The sequence below is a fragment of the Sus scrofa genome, chromosome 6 (assembly GCF_000003025.6).
Source record: "Sus scrofa isolate TJ Tabasco breed Duroc chromosome 6, Sscrofa11.1, whole genome shotgun sequence".
Lineage (NCBI taxonomy): Eukaryota > Metazoa > Chordata > Mammalia > Artiodactyla > Suidae > Sus > Sus scrofa.
In genome coordinates this window covers 15,713,570-15,734,880 of record NC_010448.4, presented here as the reverse complement: position 1 = coordinate 15,734,880, position 21,311 = coordinate 15,713,570, and the positions used below count along the sequence as shown (strand labels likewise).

General features: G+C 46.9%; 1 protein-coding gene across 1 annotated transcript in view; it reads left to right on the top strand.

Moving 5' to 3' along the window:
- ZFHX3 (zinc finger homeobox 3) overlaps window positions 1-21,311 on the top strand; it is a 247,315-nt gene that overhangs the window by 206,421 nt on the left and 19,583 nt on the right. The window contains exons 6-7 of the mRNA XM_021097088.1: window positions 13,737-13,870; window positions 14,008-14,208. Of these exons, the coding sequence (XP_020952747.1) occupies window positions 13,737-13,870; window positions 14,008-14,208 (335 nt within the window). The remainder of the gene's footprint in view (window positions 1-13,736; window positions 13,871-14,007; window positions 14,209-21,311) is intronic.

Sequence of the window (21,311 nt, the reverse complement as noted above, 5' to 3'; positions counted from 1 at the left end):
TTGTGGTTCACATTCTTGCCAATGGAAACTGGTTTGGGTTTTAGGTTTTCACCCACAGATGGGAATTGTGCAGCTAAGTCAGCGTTTCCAGAGTCCCCTTGTTCCCCGCCCTCTCTGCCTCTCCCCGTCCTTCCCCCCCCCCCAAACCCCTTTCAGTATAACTGGGCTGCTTAAGTCACTGGAGGCAGAATTCTATCTCACAATTGAAAACAAACCATGTGAGCTATTTTTATGTGGTGAAGGCGAACTAGAGGGTGTGGCGTTTATCTGGACTTGCCTGAATGCCAGTAATTCGGAGATCTTGGCTTTGAGAATTTATATTAAGTCATGAGCGAGATGGGTACCACCTCACTGGAGCACATATTTTTTGGTGCAGATAGTTAATGAGATTGTGGGATATGCCCAAAAAAAAAAAAAAAAAGTAGTAAGTAATTGGAACTCACCTTCTAGAAGAGACATCATTCGCAGTCATACAGCTATGATAACAGTGTCCTGAGAACTATCATCAAGGTATAGAGGGCAGTGAAAATGCAGATTCAGGAGCAAATTGCTTTTCATCACGACAGAAAATACCTTACAGATTTGCATGCACGTTGTTCCCGCCAAGGGGCGCTGTTCATCGTCCTTGCGTTAGTTTGGGCTTCGCTTTGGTGCTGATGCGGGAAGCGCCTCGTGATTGGGATCATGATCATGATTTGAAAACATGCTGTGGTGCCTTGCGCACGGGACGTCAGAGCCTTTTCGTTAGGCACTCACGTTCTTCCCGGATCCAGCATTATCTTTATTTAGGAGGCCGGAGGACTGAAACACATCGGTGGGAAACGCCAAGGTGTCCGATTTGTGATCAGACCACAGTTTGCCTTCCGGGTCGGGGTGAATTCCCCAGATGATAGAGCTGAAGAACGCGGGACGTAGTCGCTTTATCTTCCTGTATCACGATTGGAGAAGCTTGAGAATCCTGTTTCTCTGGTTGTCAAACACAGTTTTCAGGGCCATGTGGCGTTCATTCATTTTAGTGTTTTGTTTTAACAAGTTGTTTGTTTGTTTGTTTGTTTGTTTTTTGGTCTTTTTGCCATTTCTTGGGCCACTCCCGCGGCATATGGAGGTTCCCAGGCTAGGGGTCGAATCGGAGCTGTAGCCACTGGCCTCTGGCAGAGCCATGGCAACGCGGGATCCGAGCCGCGTCTACAACCTTCACCACAGCTCACGCCAACGTCGGATCCTTAACCCACTGAGCAAGGGCAGGGACCAAACCCGCAACCTCATGGTTCCTAGTCGGATTCGTTAACCACTGCGGGAACTCCTATTTTAACAAGACTTTTATTTTTTTTTTTTTAGAGCTATGTCAGGTTTACAACAAAATTGAAAAGGAAGTACAGAGATTTCCCCTATACCGTCTGCCCCACCACCCACAGCGACCCCCACTCTCAGCATCACTCACCAGGATGGTACCTTTTTTTTTTTTTAAACCAGTGATGAACCTGCACGGATCCATCATAATCATCCAAAGTTCACAGTTCACCTTACGACGCACTTTCGATGTACGTTCTGTGGGTTTGGACAAACGTACAATGACATATATCCTGGATTATAATGTCACCCAGGGTATTTTTATTGCCCTCAAAATCTTGTGTGCTCTGTCCATCTCTCCCTAACCCCACATTCACTCACTTTTGTCATCTCCAGCACCTAGCTAGTGCTGAACTCTGTTTCAGTGTCTCATTAGCAATCACTTGGTAAAAGAGCATGACCATAAAAGCTTTCAAGTCCAAGTCATTCCACTCTCTGCTTTATGGACACCAAACCCATGGGGCGAGTTGGATTCTTCGATGCAGGTTTACAGAAAAGGCAAATTCAGTGTCTGTGCTTGTCCTAAACACCAGGCCTCTCTGCTCAGTCTGTAGTTTCATGGCCACACACGCACCATATTATTTCCCAGAGATACTTTGAAAGCCGACGCTGCAGGCAGAGAAGTTGGAGCTGCCACCGTGTGCTAGACTCTGGTGGACTTCATGTGCCTGATCTCTCTTGCTTGCCTCCCAGACGCCCTGCGACCAGTGCTGTCCTTGTCTGTCTGAGGGAAGAAGCTGACCGTCCACCGTTGTCGTTGAAACGCTCAAGGTCACACAGCCGAGACTTGAGCCAGGCTGTGGCAGCTCCGCTGACCACTGTGCCGTTTCTTAGCAAGGGGGGCGGACACCTTTGTGTAAAGCAAACTTGGCCGGAGCAAGACAGGAATTGGTGAGGAGCCCCTGCAGGTGCGCTCGAACCCTCCCCCTGCCCACGTCCTGTCCCATTCACCGACGGTCCCGGGCCTTTGGGGGCGGTGAGCAAACTGAGTGCAGGGCCTCTGTGGAGCGTGAGATGGAAACTTCACTCCCCGTGGGCCACACCCTGTCCGCAGTGCACACAATCCAAGAGGAGACATACCGTTGCCAGTCTTCTTGGTACTTGAAACCTCCAGGGGAAGACGAGAATTTTCCCACTGAACAGGCCCACTCAGGGGGACTGTGTGATGCCTTTGTCCCCAGCACAGATACTCCTGTCCAACCCGGACACGCAAAGAGAAATCCTTGGCGGGTCTCGGGGGAAGTTGATGTGCAAGGGTGCTGGGAAGTTCCGCCCAAGGTTCTTCGTTATCTGCCGCCTTGCTGGACCCCGATCGGAGGCCTTTGTTGTCACAAAGGCCGTTTCACTCTTAAAATTTAGTGCAGTATTTTATGAAGACAGGTTTGGAATGGAGAAAAAACTGGAAGCGTTTTCTTATATTCTAGACCCCGGGAGTCTGTGCTGTGTTGGGGCTCAGAGGCCCTAACTAACCTAATTAATGTTTGATTCGATAGGGACAGGATGAGCTTCTGCTAATTAACCGTGGCCTGGCCCCAGCGTGACCCGTATCGCCCCTTGTTTTGACCTACATCTCACACCTCTGGACTCGTCCCTGTGACTTCAAGTGTCGCTAAGGTCCTCCCCATTGTAGTTTTTTTCCCAAGTCCATGATCGTCACCGTCCTGTAATGAAGCCAGAAGGCGGAGTGGTCACGCAGATCCCGACGTAGCCCCCTCGGAGGCCCTGTCCTCACAGCACCCGGTGACCACCGCTGCAGAAGGTGTCTGTGCACAGCCTTGGAGGCTCTGCCAGGGAAGACGGGACACTTGGGGGAACTGAGAGGAGGCCAGAGACAGGCAGGCTGATTTGGTGTCTCAGAGTGAGGAATCGGGTCGGGGCCTCTTTGGTCCCCAGCTCATGGCACAGGCCGGGCTCATGGTGGGTGGGTGCCCAGTGTTTCCAAGTTACTAAATATACTGACAGCTGATGTTGGCCCAAACGAGGCAGTGGCTGGTGGCTCTGCTTTGACTGGTGTTTCATTCATAAACCTGACACCGAGGGAGCAAGGTGCCTTGAATCTGAATTGCGGGATGGCCTTTGGGGAGCTCCAATCAGTGTAGTTAAACAGCCTTATGCATATTTCAACAAGGAATTAGTACAACAGATTGATGCCTCTGATGTGGAGCTTAGCACTGTTTTTCCCCAAAGATGCAGACAAGCAGCAGCCGCCACCCGTCCAGACGGGCCCGCCTTCTCACCTTGGCTGCTCGCTGGGCAAGCACGACGTGATTCCCTGTTCCCAGAACAGTGACTTGTGGCCACAGAGGCCCGTGTGGGTCTCCCCGTCCCCCCGACCCCAGGGCTAAAGCAAAGGGAACCTCGGGCTGGTGTGGCCTGCAGGTGCCAAGGCCTGGCACCAAAAAGATGCTTTCTCCTTGTGCAGAGAGCAAAGAGCCCAGAGGTATTTGCCCTTTTCACAGAGGTTCTCCAGGCCACGTGGAAAGAATGAGACTTCCATCAGCAAGGCGGTCTGTCATTACTCTGCATTACACGCTCACAGAACACGTGCAGGTTATTCCTTCTGAATTTCTGGGCTTTGAAAATGTATCTGCGTTGGTTGTGAGCAGCCTGGTTCCCTGAGGGACAGCCACATTTAATCTTTCACCTTTGGCCTGAGGGGGAAAACATCTAGCTTTGAGACCAAGCCTGGCTTTCGTCCCCGACTGTAAATGATGAGAGTGTCATTTTCAGCCAGTCATTTGAAAGTGGACTGCCGGATCCGCCCACGCCTGCCAGGCCCCCTTATTTAATTCTAGTCCACCCATGAAGTGGGACGGTTCCTACCCATTCCAGGAAGCTTTGGCTCTGACAGCGGTTCTCGAAGTGTGGTCAGACCATCAGCCTCACCTGGGAACTCACTGGAAATGCAGGTTCTTCGCATCAGACCTATGGCGGGTGCGGGTAGGGCCGCCTCCTGTGTTTTAACAAGCCCTCCAGGGGATTTGTGACTCACGCTTGAGTTTGAGAATGTTGGGGCTCTGATCTTGGGGCATGGGTGAAGTTTGAGACCTAGTTCTCCTTTAACCACGGGCAAGGCCATAAGCCCCCCTGTGTGAGAGAGGTGCTGAGCATTCCTGGAAGACAGAAGTGTGTGGAAGAGGCAGATGGACTCCCTGATCCCAGGGGGAGGAGGAGAGGTTTGGTCATGATGAAAAGCCATCAGAGACCTAGATGTCTTTATCTAAACACTGGCAAAAAAGTAGCACCTGGGTGAAGGGGGCAAGACCTCTCTGGGCTATTCTTGCAACGTCCTGTGAATCTGTAATTATTTCCAAATAAAAAGCAAAGTATTGGAGTTCCCGTCATGGCGCAGTGGTTAACGAATCCAACTGGGAACCATGAGGTTGCGGGTTCGGTCCCTGCCCTTGCTTAGTGGGTTAAGGATCCGGCGTTGCCGTGAGCTGTGGTGTAGGTTGCAGACACGGCTCAGATCCCGCGTTGCTGTGGCTCTGGCGGAGGCCTGCGGCTACAGCTCCAATTCGACCCCTAGCCTGGGAATCTCCATATGCCGTGGGAGTGGCCCAAAGAAATAGCAAAAAAAAAAAAAAAAAAAAAAAGCAAAGTATTAACGATACCAGCAGTAGAGCGTCTAGATTTTCAAAATGGTGACCTGTCTGGTTCATCTTTGAGCTGGCAGAGAGAGGCAGGGAGCTATTCCTCAAGCACAGGTACCCTCGTGTCTAGCATGACTCCAGTCTTTGAAATCCTTGGTGGAAACAGGACGCCGTGTCTGGTAAGTTGATGAGGCCTGTGTGTCTCACTCTACCTACCCAGGCATATTTTTCTGCTTATTGAGTAAGTGGTTGTACCTCTCTAATGTGCTTTCTAGAGAGCTACAGGGGCAGCGTAGCTTGCAGTCATGGAAAATTGGGATTGCATTTTGAACAGAAGGTTCTTGACCTCACTGGGCTGGACTCTGGGACAGATTCCACACCATCAGTCAGGGAAGGGCGGCAGCTGAGCCGTGGCGACCCCCACTGGCTGTGCCAGTCCCCGAAGTCCTGGCCTTTGAGACACAGCACACACACCCCCCCCCCCCCGGCCCCCACAAGATTCCTCTCTGAAACATCTTTAAGTGCTTGGTTGGAGGCAGAATGAAACCATACAGGTTTAACGACCATGTTGGCAGCAAAGCAGACCCTTTAAAGGAACTGTTCTCTGTATTTGGGGAGGAAGAGAATCGAGCCAGACCTCTGGCCACTTAGCAAGTGCAGCAGCTCTGAGGGAATGTGAGTACGAAACCCTCGCCTCTCCTCTGGGGCGGGACTTGCAGGCAAAGGCCAGGAGCAGCTCCACATTCCACAACAGCGTGAAGATCGCAAAGTCCAGCAGCAGAGATGACCTTTCGGAAGTCGTGCGCTTCTGCTTTCTCGAGGGGGAGGGTGGGGCCGTGGAGAGAGCTCACTGCCCCTTTCAGTTCATTTGCATCATGAGCTGAGTGACCATTTGCAGATCCAGTGAAGCTTCTGTGAGTGGCGTGCTGGGCTCATTATCCCAACTCAGGCATTAAGTATGGAGTTGTGTGAATTTCTTTCTCCCTTAGTCAGTGGAGATAGATAAAAGATTGCTGTAAATTTCTGGGGCAGGTGGCGAGCTGGTTTACGGAACACAAGGCGATGAGAACCTCTGGCTTACGGAAAGTAGCATGAATTAATAATCATTTAATTGGCTCCTCCATTATGTTGCTGGTTTGGGAGATGGAAGTTTAGATGGAGGGGCTGTCAGTGGTACTTTAGCTCAGAGGCTGATGGTTGAGAAGCAGGGGCGGCAGCTGCCTTTGGCCTCTCCGCAAGGATGACACATCTGGCAGCATCCCCGGCCTTCCGTGGGCTCACCTTGGGGTCCCCAGAAGGAAGAGGGTGGGCACTTTGGTGAACACCGCTTCCAAATGCCACAGCCCCATGGAAGGAGGATATCCACACGGGACTCCCCAGCGACTCGGCCGCTCAGCGCACGCCCACGGCCGCCCCAAGGGAGGGCTCTGTGGCGGACAACGTCCACCAGGCCAGCGGCACCACTGGCGTGTTGAGGGACGAGAGGGTGAATTTTGCTCGGGAAGCAGAAACTTCCAGTACTTTTGATTTTCTTGGAGGGCAAGTTGATGTCTTGGGTCTTGGTTAATAATTAGAGAGAAGCCAAGAGCTGGGCGCCTTGAGTTTCCATTTCTACTTGATTTCCAGTGTTTTTTCAGGTTTCTTTTTTTTTTTTTCTATTTGTCTTTTTAGGGCCATACCCCTGGCAGATGGAAGTTCCTGGGCTAGGGGTCGAATCGGAGCTGCAGATGGCAACCTACACCACAGCTCACGGCAACGCTGGATCCTTAACCCACTGAGCAAGGCCAGGGATTGAACCCGCATCCTCATGGATGTTAGTCGCGTTCTTCGACCACTGAGCCACTGCGGGATCTCCGGAAGGGTGGTTTTATCGGGTGAAGTTAAAGGGGCCGTGTTCCCACAATACGTGACCACTTTCTGACCCAAAATTGTACTTACCTGCTCTGCAGTTAGTCGCCTCCTACCTGATGAGGCCTTACTAGGCTTGTTTTAAATTATTCTGTGTGCTTAGAACGTCATCAAACCACTTCTGGACAATTGCAGACAAAACTTGCATGAATTTAAATTGGCTCTTTTTTCATCCCTACACCCTCTAATTAATATGCCAAAGGGGTACATTTTCAAGTATTTTTAGAAGATAAATATTCCCCAAGCAGATATGTTAAAAAAAACAAAGGATATCTGGAAGTCGATGTCACAGAAATGATGTTTTTTCCTGAGGAAGCCTTGTGCAGTCTCCTGGCTTGCCCTGTGAGATGAGATTGATGCCAAGGATGCAGAGGAACCTACGAGAATAAAACTGAGAGTCATGAATCGGGTCAGCCTCAGTGTTTCTTTCTGTCAGGCGTAGTGGCCACCCATCACACTTTTAAGGGGGAGTGGTGGCTTTGGGTCTAGAAAGTCGACGTGGCGTGTTCTGTACTCCGTAACAAGGACATGCTGGTCCTGTTTGTGCCTCACCAGCAAGATGGTGAGCTTGCGTGTGGGGCAGCCTTAACTCCTGGCACCCCTCACACCTCCTAACACGTGGCAAGGAATGCCCGGCTCCTGTGCCCCGAGGCTGTGGTCCGGGTTTCCCCCACCAGTTCCTTCCCCACTGCCCCTCCTGCCTCACTTCCTAGAGTGTGTAACAGACAGCACGTGCACTCGCGCGTTTCCTTGCCACATTTTTAGGCCCTTTGAAGTGCCAGGAGCCCAGCGTGTTGCCTGTGGAAGATTCATTGAGATTTAACACATATTTTCATAGGGCATAGCTGCCAAAATGAGGAAAAATCGCTTCAACCAGCAAAGCAAAAAATACCACCTGATGTTTTATACAGTGCGGATCCAAATATCAAAGTTTTCAGGGACAGTCAAATTTAAATGGTGAACTGTTTAACTTTAGTATTAAAAATAATATAAATATATGACAAACTTAGAAAATGGGGAACTGGTCCACAATGCCATCACCTAAAGACAACAATGGTTTTCATCTTTTTTTTCTAATGTCTGTTTTTCACAAAGCTGTATCATGGTATAATGCCCATTGTATCTTTTCTTTTTTTTCCAAAATCCTCAAAGACTTTTCCATATTGCTTTATTTTTAAAAACTTTTTACAATTTTATAATGATTTTTATTTTTTCCATTATAGCTGGTTTACAGTGTTCTGTCAGTTTTCTACTGTACAGCATGGTGGCCCAGTTACACATACATGTATACATTCTTTTTTCTCACATTATCAGGCTCCATCATAAGTGACTAGACATAGTTCCCAGTGTTACACAGCAGGATCTCACTGCTGATCCATTCAAAGGCAGTAGTCTACATCTATTAACCCCAAGCTCCCCATCCTTCCCACTCCCTCCCCTCCCCCTCGGCAACCACAAGTCTGTTGTCCATGTCCATGATTTTCTTTTCTGTGGAAAGGTTCATTTGATTCTAGATATTAGATTCTAGGTATTAGATTCTAGATATAAGTGATATCATATGGTATTTGTCTTTTTCTTTCTGACTTACTTAGTATGAGAGTCTCTGGTTCCATCCATGTTGCTGCAAATGGCATTACTTTGTTGTTTTTGATGGCTGAGTAGTATTCCGTTATGTGTATATACCACATCTTCCTAATGCAGTCATCTGTCAATGGACATTTGGGTTGTTTCCATGTCTTGGCTATCGTGAATAGAGCTGCAATGAACATGCAGGTGCATGTGTTTTTTTTAAGGAAAGATTTATCCGGATATATGCCCAAGAGTGGGATTGCTGGATCATATGGTAGTTCTGTGTATAGTTTTCTCTAAGTTTTCCATACTGTTTTCCATCGTGGTTATGCCAATTTAGATTCCCACCAACAGTGTAGGAGGGTTCCCTTTTCTCCACACCCTCTCCAGCATCTGTTATTTGTGGACTTATTAATGATGGCCATATAGCTGTCATTTTTAATGTCATATGATACTCAATAGAGTGGCTGTACCATTGCTTCCTTAACTGTGCTCTATTGTAAAAGGTCTAGATTGTTTCCAGTTCATTTTGTCATTATTGTAAAAGCCACCAAAGGTAGTAACCCTTCAAGTTGTTACCAGTGCAAATCAATGGTTCTGGGCACTGCTGAAATCGTGGCTCGACTCTGGAGCTCATCTGTTTCCACTTCACGTCTGTGACGTCAGAGAGGCCTTAAAGTGACCAGTCATTGATTTTCTTAAAATAATGTTTTAAGAACTGTGACACCTCTCCTAGAATTTACGTTCAAGTTTCAAAAAGTCTTCCAAGCAGAAAACCACGGTATTTTCCCTCCGGGTATTTGGACAACCTCATTTACTTACACCTACAATGTGTGCTAGTGACAGAACTGAAGTAGAAGTTGATTTCGGGACTCTGGCCTCTCGAAGTGGATCAGAGAGAAGCAGCTTGAGAAAACCTGGCACCGCAATGGAGGAGAGTAAACCCTCTCCCCGCCTGCTGACGCAGGACTCGCACAACTGTTTACCCGCCTGCAGAAATTACAGAAAGCCTTTAGTTCCATGCTTTGATAGGGATTGACATGTTTCATTTTTTGAAAAATTTTGATCATAGTTGATTTACAGTGTTCTGTCAGTTTCTGCTGTACAGCCAAGTGACCCAGTCATACATATATAAACATTCTTTTTCTCATAGTTTTCCATCATGTTCCATCACAAGTGATTGGATATAGTAGGGATTGCTATTTTAAGGTCTGGAGTCAAGCTCGGAAGGGGGTCTGTCAGCCTAGTTGACCCTCACTCTTAGGGGCAGTGCCCACACCACCCAGGGAAGCACAGTGGGGTTGTCTCTCGGTGCTCACGCACTCCAGTATCGGAAAGGCAGGGCTTTAGCTTTAGAGAAGCAGCCAGGGGAGCTGCAGTGGCTAATGTGCACTTCTAGACAGATCTGATCCTAATAAAAGTGAAGGCTGCCCTCAGCAGAAGGGAGATGAGCCTTAGACGTTTTTAACCCCAGTGAATGTGGTATTTCGCATTATAGCAGGGCTGTTGTGTTCCTCTGGAGAAAGAGGAAATGAGCGAGCGAGTGCTGATTTTATTTTTTAAAACACATTTTGTAAGAACTCACCTCCCGCTCACAAAAGAAGCTTTAGAATTCCAGAGCAGTCTGAGAGTATTATATATATATGTGTGTGTGTGTGTGTGTGTATAATATATATATTCATATATGTGTGTATGTAATATATATATATTCATATATATATATGTATGTATGTATGTATGTATGTATGTATGTAATAAAAGTCCCCCTGTCCATGCAGGGGGCAAAGAATAGTGGCTTCTGACACCAGAATTCTCACCTCTGCCACCTCATCACAAGACATCATGGGTTCACCTCAAAGGAGGATGGACTCTTTGGTCCTGCAGCGATGCTAATGCTGCACTGGGTTCCACTCTGTTTGCTTTTCAGCCAGTGAGATGAGTTGGGTGGTCTCAGCCTCCTGCTCGTTCATCCACAACTGGTGAGCACCTGCATGGCTGGCAGTCCCTGTAAAACAGGGAGCAGGCAGATTGAAGGCACTGCCACGGTGGTGTCCTGGCCTTAGAAGAGCAAGTGTTGTTGCAGGTCAGGCCGACTGACGAAACGATGGGATGGGTGCTTAGAATCCTCTTGGCTTGCTCCTGGTGGAAGGAGGAGCAGAGAGCGAGCGGCTTTTACCTGTAAGCCCTGAACCTAACCTAATCCTTCGGGTTGGAGGTGGCCATAGGGAAGGTGAGGGTTGGCTCTGACAAGTCACCATCTGAAGGGTCGCCGAAGCCTTCACCCACCCCATCTTTAGAATTCATTTGCAGGGTTAATGTATAAAAGACAACCAGTAAGCAAAAATGAAAAATGATGGAGAATAAGAAACCTTCTAGGGGCAGGGGGACCTTAATTCCCTGAAACATTAATTAAAGACTCCTATTGTGCAAACGTTCAGGCAGGGACCCATCACAGTCTGAGGTCTAAAACCTGCGATGCAAGGTTTCCAGGGATCAGGTCTGCAGGGGCCAGGAGATGGGAAGTGGGCCATGGGGGAACCAGACTAGAATGTTACAGCACCTAGTTAATCGGCAGCCAGTCCATCACATTAAATATCCAGCCGTCATGTATTACCTTTCAAGTGAAAATGAATAACTCCCATTAAGAGCAAAATGGGTTTGAAGTCGATTCGAGACAGATTAAAGTACTGTTATGAATGTGTGTGTTGGAGGAGGAGGGGTCTGTGTGTAAGATGCTTGTCCTTGTACTTTTTAAATAATAGATGTTCTATAAACTTATGTGGACCAGGTTACCAAGATACTGGGGTTAAAGGTCACAAGATGTGCATTCTGGGAAGAGCATCAACTTCCTGGAATATTTCCTGCATTTAGCAATTTTTTTTTCAAAATTATCATTTGGCCTTAAGATTTTAATGAATAAAATTGATTTTCTACAATTGTTTATTAAAGCACACATCTGTAATGACAGCATCTTGGGTATCTATGTCGGAACAAATTTCAAAGCTGGCAACACATGCGAGGTAATGAGACTGGAAGAGACAGAAAGCAGTTTGACCAAAGAGTAAAAATGAGGCTTCTTGAACACACACACACACACACACACACACACACATCCTTTTTCTCACATTATCCTCCATTATGTTCCATCACAAGTGACTCGATATAGTTCCCTGGGCTATACAGCAGGATCTCATTGCTTATCCACTCCAAATGCAATAGTTTACATCTACTAACCCCAAACTCCCAGTCCATCTCACTCTCCCCTACCCCGACCCCCATTTGGCAACCACAAATCTGTTCTCCATGTCCATGAATTTGTTTCTTTTCTGTAGATAGGTTCTTTTGTGCCATGTATTAGATTCCAGATATGTGATGATATATGGTATTTGTCTTTCTTTCTGACTTCAGTTGAGTCCCTAGTTCCATCCATGTTGCTGCAATTGGCATTATTTTGTTCTTTTTATGGCTGAGTAGTATTCCATTGTGTATATATATATACCACATCTTCTTAATCCAATCATTTGTTGATGGATATTTAAGTTGTTTCTGTATCTTGGCTATTGTGAATAGTGCTGCAATGAACATGGGGTACGTGTATCTTTTTGAATGAAAGTTTTGTCCGGATATATGCCCAGGAGTGGGATTGCTGAGTCATATGGTAGTTCTATGTATAATTTTTTAAGTTTTCCATAGTGGTTGTACCAATTTACAAACATAAGACAAGACAACCATAAAACTTCTAGAAGAAATCATAGGCAAAACATTCTCTGACATCAGCCAGAAAAATGGTTTCTTAGGTCAGTCTCCCAAGGCAACAGAAATAAAAACACAAATAAACCAATGGGACCTAATCAAACTTACAAGCTTTTGCACAGCAAAGGAAACCATAAAAAAAAAAAAGAAAGAAAAAAAAAGAAAAGAAAAGAAAAAAAGAAGAAGCCTACGGAATGGGAGAAAATAGTTTCAAACGATGCAACCAACCCGGACCTAATCTCCAAATTATAAACTTAAACAGCTCAACAGCAAGAAAACCAACAACCCAATTGAAAAATGGGCAAAAGACCTGAATAGACATTTCTCCAAAGAAGATACACAGATGGCCAACAAGCACACGGAAAAATGCTCAACATCACTAATTATTAGAGAAATGCAAATCTATAATGAGATACCACCTCACACCAGTCAGAATGTCCATCATTGACAAGTCAACAAATAACAGATGCTGGAGAGGATGTGGAGAAAAGGGTACCCTCCTTCACTGTTAGTAGGGTTTTTTTTTTTCTTAGCACTTTTATCAAATTATGAAAAATGAAATTACATATCTGAAACAAGTGAGAGAGCCAAACGTCAGATACTGACCAGGTTTTGGAATGACTAAATCTGAACATCTGGGGATCCATATTTATACTGGAGGAGCCCTGCTTATTTACCCTGGTTAAACCCTTTTAGCCCAGCTGTTTTCTCATCAGACTCCTTTTCTATGCTCCAGAGAACTCCCTATGCCAACCCACTGTTGGTCATGTGACTCTCCTCCTTCATTGGTGTCTTGAGCCTTTGCTGGAGTGGGGTATAGAGGGCATGGTTTGGGCAAGCAGATGGGAAACTCTCCCTCTTACCACCCGCTCTGAATAAACTCTTGTGTCTGGAGCTTTGGCTAGATTATAAGTTGGACTCATTTCCCATCTACTTCCACTCTTGAGTTAATTTCTTCCCCAAAAGCAATTTGCTGAATCCAAACTTGACTCTTTTTGGCACATGCTCACATGCAGATATCCGTGTGAACTCTTCTCGGGTCACATTTATCACATCTCCTGTGATGGTGCTGCGCTGTGATTTCAAGAACTGCGACAGTAACATTGGGAGCGCCCAGTTCATTCCATCTATGAAGGCAGAGTGTATCTGGTACTCGGGGTGACTCATGGTTGGTGAAGCAATTGGAGAGACTTTCCCACCCACCCTCAGCCCGACTGCTCCCGATAAACCCCATAATCCAATGGTGTGATTGGGGGGAGCAATTCAGAATAGACTGAATTCAGCTCACTTCAACTTGGAGCCTTTTAGTCCATTTCTTTACTCTTTTCCCCCCAGTGTTCAGTTGTTAAAGTTGTATAGACAGAAATTCACAGGGGAAAGAAAGAAACACTTGCTGCTTTTCCAGCATGCCTGATAAATCAGTCCGGATGCTCACCCTACTTTAATTTTGGTGTTTCCAGAAACTCTTGTGCTATAAATGAATGTTGATTTTCACCCAACGCAAACCCTCTGGGAGCTGGCCTGGTCTGGCTGCTGTATTGTATCTTCTGCTTTTCCTTCCAGCATCGTCCAGCCAAGCAGAGAAGGAGCTGACAGATTCTCCTGCAACCTCCAAACGCATCTCCTTTCCAGGTAGCTCAGAGTCTCCTCTCTCTTCAAAGCGACCAAAAACATCGGAGGAGACCAAACCGGAGCAGGTGAGCTCGGAAGGGGCTCTGCTTGGGGGAGCGTTTCAGAGGCCGGTGGGGAGTCAGTCTCGGGCAGGTGGGCTGGGGGCAGGCACAGTGCTGGCGGGAACGGCAGATTCAGCAGGGGGCGGACGTGTTCCCCACAGATGTACCAGTGTCCCTATTGCAAGTACAGCAACGCCGATGTCAACCGGCTGCGGGTGCACGCCATGACGCAGCACTCGGTGCAACCCATGCTCCGCTGCCCCCTGTGCCAGGACATGCTCAACAACAAGATACACCTCCAGCTGCACCTCACCCACCTCCACAGTGTGGCGCCCGACTGCGTGGAGAAGCTCATCATGACGGTAGGGTGTGCGGGAGCAGGACCTTGGGGCTTTTCTTTCCCCTGGCGGGGGGGTCATCGGGGGTGCCAGAACGTGGACACGACCCTGTGCTGTTGTAGAGAGCTTCCTGGGACCTCTGCTTACCTGCCGAGACTTGGCCTGGCTCTGGCCCAAAGGGCTGAAAACATTCCATTCACCCTCTCTCCCCACAGGCTGCAGTTACCTAGATGAGCTAACCGTTTACATGAAGAAATTATCATTCAGATTCTCCAAATCCTTATCCAGCAGGTTATCTTCTAGGTTGCTCTTAGATTGATGATGTCGTATTGCATCCTCACAACCGCTGTTTAAAAAAAGTGTGACCCGTTTACATTAATGACTGAGGAAACTGAGGCTCAGAGAAGTTCATTGCCTTGATGCCACTTGTAAGTGGCAGATTCTGAGATTTGAGCCCACATTGTCCAATGTGAGGACTGTAGCCCTGTGATATGGGGGTCTCTCAGTGGATGCTTTCATTCTCAAAGCAGGAAGCTGCTCCGTTGGCTAAATGGTTGATTCATGAATGAGGGCTTTGCATTCTGAACATGAGGTTGCTGTACCTGCAGGGCATGGCTCTAAGTGGCCACTGTTAACATGGCCCAAAAGATTAGTGTCAAGATTTAAATCTAATGTAATGTGGAAACTTTTCAAAATACTATAGGTGATACAATATCCTCCTTCCTATCTGTGCTTGGGCTGCTGGAAAGCCCTTTCCTGATGACTAGAGGGAAAACCTCCAATGAGAAGTATTCTTACTCTAACTTCCTTCAACAGTGGATTAATAGGAAGTTAATTTGATTGCCTTTTTGCCGGAAGATTCCTGTGCTGGGTGCAGACATATAACCTCTAGGCATTTCCCCTTCCACTTGGTTATGCAAAATTAATGAGTAATGTGATGTCGTGTATACATATATTTGATGATGCATCAAAAGAACCTTAGCAGCCAGTAGGAAACTCAAAGCTGAGCTAGCATGAGTTTCATTTAGAGTTTAAGTTGACTTTCCATGGGTACTTTCAAATAGATAGCCTGGTGAACATTGTTGAAAGATCCTCTGTAAACGGAAACTTCCTTTTGTGGATGGGTGGGTTTCTCTGTTACAAGTTTCCTTGGAATTCTCACCAACCTTGGAAGTAACAAGGGGAATTTTCTCAGGCCTCACCACACTTCCCACTCATACCCTGGAACTCTGGGAGCCTGGAGAACAAGGAAGAGACACAGGAGGGAAGCATTTTCAATACTTAATGGCATTATCCTTTTGCTCTGGTGATTATTTTTCCTGTTTAATATCAATCTGGTCTAGGAAATGTGAGCCTGTAGTGATCTGTATGATTGGTTTACAGTAGACAGTAGTCTCATTTATACATCCCTAGGGACCAGTATATAAATTAGACATCCATTGTTTGTCATACTCTTGTAACGGCAACAGTATGATACATTCAGAGTAGCCAGTCTGGTGGTGACTATGAATCTTCTTCATTTACCACCAGCATCTTTGAGAGCAGGCTGTTACTGCTGGGTTTGCTCTGGTACCAATCCCTAGGATATTTCTGAGTGTTACCCACTCAAGCCGTGATTTTCAGCCTTTTTGTTTGTTTGAGACTCTACTGAAAGTGATTCAATAGCTTTACCAGGTTATTCTATGCACAATGAAGTCTGATGACCACTGTAAAAAACTCCATGTATGCTGCATGTGCAGAATGCCAGCAAGCATAAGGATACCAGAATATTCACCCATGGAACCAGGAACCCTATTGGAGGAAAATCCCTGACAACATAATTTTATAGGAGAAACATGTTCCCTAAAGGGCCCGTGCTTGGCACCATATACAGAAACCCCTGTGTGCCTACTTCATCTTTCCACAATAGGCGAGATGTTTTCTAGACATTTCTGGAAAAAATGTGCAAATTGTGGGAAATGTGTTGACTATAGGAAGTTCATTTGCTGGCAACAAGAGAAAGTTAGTGGATTCAGAAATAAAGTTGACGGAGTTCCTATCGTGACACAGTGGAAATGAATCCAACTAGGAACCATGAGGTGGCGGGTTCGATCCTTGGCCTCACTCAGTGGGTTAAGGATCCGGCGTTGCCATGAGCTGGGTGTAGGTCGCAGACATGGCTCGAATCTGGCGTTGCTGTGGCTCTGGCGTAGGCCAGCAGCTACAGCTCCAATTGGAGCCCTCGCCTGGGAACCTCCATGTGCTGCGGGTGCGGCCCTAAAAAGACAAAAAAAAAAAAAAATTGAAAGTTGTGGGAAATATAATCATGTGATGGTTTTATCCTTGACTTAAAGCTGTAGGTAAGGTACTCTTTGTTTGCATGACAAGATGGAGTTTTTGCATGGCTGTCAGTATTGAATTGGCTTCTCCAGTCATGAGGATGGTTTGCATTGAGCCAAAATAAGCAGTACCACCTTGATCCTTGAACAGGATGGAGAGGAAAAGATGAGCAGCTGGGCTTAGAGGGGAATCTGTGGCCACACATTGGGGTGAAGCAGCATCCTGTCTGAGGGCTGGGCTGCTGATCTTGGTCTCCACCCTGACAAATTAAACAGCTGCTGCTGTCCTTCCTCTGAAGAGTTTGGTGTTAAAATGGAATTTGCAATTGTTTTATATCTAAGTGATTATAATGAACCTGTGGTTAAAGTCATGCCTCTGGAGGATATTTTTACAGTGATTTTATTAGAAAATTGGCCAAGGGAAAGTACTGGTTAGGCTCCCTGACTATATATCTGTTGCTGGCCAACTAGAGCAGGAATCTCTGAAAACAGCATGATGAGAAATGCCCCTCAAATCAGAGCTCCATTTTCTAAGCCATCTCATTAAGGAATGGTCAGTGTGAGTCATTCATCCTCCAGGAGGAAAAAGTTAGGTCTGCTTTGTCCCTGAGGGGTTACGATGGATGGCAGTGAGAGGAATGAATCTTCTTCCCTGCCAGATGGTTTGGCTGCAGATTAGGAAAAGCTGGAGAAATCCACCAAATAGACAATTCATGGCAGATATAGGGTGTGTCCAGGGTATCTAAAGCTATAAATTCTGGTAAATATTTTTTGCTATCTGGGCCCAAGTTCTCAGGATCTGGCTTGAATTGGGTTGCAGTCCCTCTAAAAGTAAATTCCACCCTGATAAATGGAAATAGATTACTTTCTACACAGTGTCTTTCTGTTCAGTTGTAAATGGAGAGTGTTTTGAGGAGGCTTCATTTAATAATACCTTATCAGACAGCTTTCAGGAACCTGCAGTGTCTAATATGTCTGTTGCTATGGTAACAGCTGCTTGCTTATGCTCTGCATCTCATATCTATGTCTTCCATGGGCCCCCTTTTTACCGATGAAGAGGCTTGAAAAATATTCTCCGCTGGGAACAATTGTAGCTCTGGCCCTCCCATATGGAAACTGCACCCACAGCACTTCATTCCGCTTGGCCTATTGGAAACAGAGCTCCAAAGGGTGTCTTTACCCACGTCATATGAAAGGACATCTATAAAGCTTAAAGCACTGGGACAAGTGCCCTCCAGACCTAGCTGAGCAGCCCACCCCCCAAGCCAGGGCCACGGAACTATTTACAGAGAAGTGAGAGATTGCCAGTAGGTGGTGGGGACTTGGGGGCTGCTGCTCATGTCCTCCTTGTCCCACTCTTTTAGCAGAGGAGGGTTGAGGGCGTGGGGTACAGGTTTCTGGTCCCTAAATGAGAATGAAAAAGACCACCCAGCATGCACTTCAGTACTCTTAAATTATTCTAATTGATCATGCGTCCTTCTCAGTGGCACGACACACCACTGGGATTGTGGAGCATTAATATGGAGGGAATTGTCTTTGTTGCTCGAGCACGTCACAAAGTATGGTGGCCCAGTGGAGAAGGGGATTGGCCCTGAAGCAGCCCAGGAGCACCTTTTCCTCTAGCCCTTCGTCTTTGCTCCCTTTGGTAGTTCCTAGTTATTCAGTATGTTTTGTCCAGGCACAGATCCTCCTCCTCTCCTGGCCCTTCACTGCCTTCAGCCCCCCAGCCCCCAGCCCACCGGCCCAGGCAGTAGTCTGTCCTTGTGATTGTTTTGCTCAGCATCTGTCTCTCTCTGTGCTCGTCTGTGCCTGTGCATCCAAGTCTCCAAGTCAGGCTGGTCGCCTGGCCCCCCCCATACTGGGGCTCTTGGGTGGCCACCGGCCCTGGGGCTGTTGCACCCGCCTGGGTACCAGCTCTCACTTTGTCTCCATCTCAGAGGAAGGTAATGAAAATAATCGGGCTTCATTAATTCCAAGCCCTGTGAGATGATAGCCATTTGGAGCCTGTTTGCCAATTAGATGGTCTAAATTAGAAGTGACCTTGGTATACTGCCACTGCTTGCCTCTCTGAGTCTAATGAAGCTTTTCTCGCCAATTCCGTCTCCTTCTCAGCTCCCTTCTCTCTCGCTCACTCTCTCTTGCTCGCTCTCTCGGGGTGTGTGTGTGTGTGTGTGTGTGTGTGTGTGTGTGTGTGAACTGTTCATGTGTTTCCTGTTCTCCACCTACCTCCTTTTTTAGTATTTCTTAGTTTAAAATCTGGTTCAGGGATGCATTTTCTGACCCACATGAATGTTATGATGACCCTGAATCTTTTTCCTTAGAGGTTTTAGATTTAAAAAAAAAAAAAAAAACCAAAAAAGCAGGGAAGGGGAGACAACCACATAGAAGACATTTTAGAAGGACAACAAGACAAAGAGAGAAATAACCTTTTAGGCTCTGTGGTCCAGTGCCCAGCCCAGCGCATTTGTAAGGTAGTGAAGCAGAGAAAAACCTCTGAAGCTCTGCTGCCAGGAGGTGCCTGGCTTGCTGGCTGTAGACGCATGGAGACCAGCTTGAGGGTCCCGGCAGCTGTGGAGGTCAGGAGAGGAAGTGGGCCACCAAACCCTTGCTGGTACCATCGGCTCTGGATACCCGACTAGCTAGAATGCTCAGTTCTGGAGGCACTTGGCTTTTAACTTCATGCTTCAATTTTTTGAACAGGACCAGTACCTCATTCACAAGGGTGGAGAGACTGGCCGGGTATATGCAGGAAGGCTTGTGTCTGAAGCTTTCCCTCTTGGTTTCCCCTCCATCTGAGGTTCTTCATTCTATGGATTTTTCACTGAAAAGTAAAAGACTTGAGTCTCCTTGGGAATCTAGGTTTTGGCACATCTGTACTTTGACTTGGAATGGGGAAAGAAGGAAGCTCTGCTTGGGAAAGTGATGCCAAGGCTGTGGGGATGAGGGTCTCAGAGAAGCCAGGTTCGATACTTGCTCTAAGAAAGTGGCTTTGCTTTCTGGCGTGTGGAATTTGTTAGTTGCACTGATCTAACCTCAGGGTGGCCTCGAGAGGTGAATGTGCATGAACAGTCTCATTAAGAATTTAGCGAGGCTTATATACTCCTTGGCTACTCAGGGTGTTATATTTGGCCATTCCACATCCATGACCCAGAGAAAGCAAGGAGTGGAGAGGGCGCCTTACAATTCCAGCTTCTTTCCAGAAAGAATAAACATCGATGTTGGCTCCTGCCGGGTGTCACAGTGGGGACCCGGCCTGCAGCTAAGACTTGAGGTTTTCTCAGGTGTGTCCTTGGGGCTTTCAGACCGCTCACCTCATAGAAATCTGAAAGGCATTAAATCATAATCCAAAACAATGGTGAACTGATCAGAAGGTAGGAACTTCGGTACTTATGAAATCACCTTTCCTGGTAGTTCAAGGGCAGTTAACTCAAGTCCAGGAATATCCCTCTAGGGAGCCTGTGATTTCCTGAAATTATCTGCAGGAGTCTGTGTTTGAAACTATTTTTCTAGGAGTTTGCAACTTTCATCATATTTTCTAACGAGCTTATGATGTCTAAAAGGTTAATTATTCTGGGTGTGAGCTTCTCAGGCACAGGGACCTTGTCTTGCTCTGTCTCAAAAGCATGCAGCACAGGGACCTCGTATAATGTTTAGTGAAGGATGGTCAAATGAATGGATGAGCAGAGTCACTGCTTCTCATCAGCTAAGTTGTTTTGAAATTGCTTAAGCACAAAGATTTTTAGTATCAGTGTGGAACTCTTCTATTTTCAAGAACCGCTTAAACTTGAAGATTTTCAGCATCAGAGCCAAGCTCCACATTTCTCTGGTTATATGTGAGACCCATTTACTTGTTAGGAAGGTACTAGAACCACCGTTGTCTTATTTCAGCGCCCCTGCTCAGTTGATGTTTTCTCCCTACATTCTCATAACTCTGCATAGTAGACTTGGCTCAGAGTTGTGGGAAGAACACACGTAGGATCCAGATCATGGCCACTGCCACCAATCTTTTTCTCTTTCTTTTTTTTTTTTTTCTTTTTAGGGCCACACCTCGGCATATGGAGGTTCCCAGGCTAGGGGTCTGATCAGAGCTGTAGCTGCTGGCTGACACGTTAGCTACAGCTACTCAGGATCTGAGCCACGTCTCCAGCTTACACCATAGCTCATGGCAATGCTGGATCCTTAACCCACTGAGCGAGGCCAGGGATCAAACCCTCAACCTCATGGTTCCTCGTTGGATTCTCTTCCACTGCACCACGAGGGGAACTCTTGCTGCCAAATCTTGAGTGACTCAAATTCTGAGGAAGTAGTGGCTCCAACCAATTGAATTTCCTTACCAGAAAACTTTGACTTTGGGTAAAAAGGTCTATTTTCATAGTCTCAGGTCCCCTCCATACATTCATGAGCAGAGTCTGGGGCATGTAATTTAACCTACTCAGTGTTTATGGGTGTGAGATTATGGGAAGAATCCATCTGCACGGATGTCACTGTAGAAAGTGGAGGTGTTTATTCCGACTGATTGTGTGCCGCTTTCTGGCTAAACCTGAAACTTTGTGTTTGGCTTCTGAGTCTGTGGATGGAGGGAGTTAGGGAGGGAGAGTGAAGGTGGAATACCGAGCGAGCTCTCTGAGCAGGGGAGCTGTGGGGGCGGAATCCAGTCCTTCTTGGGTCTCCATGGTTTGGGCACTTTGGAGTGGCTCTGGTTTCGCTGTAGTCAGGTTTGGTCCGCTCACGTGGCCGCGTGCGCCAGTGCTCCTAGGGAAAAGGAAGAGTCTTTGCAGAACTGTGCTCAGCAGTGCTGAGCGACTGCCT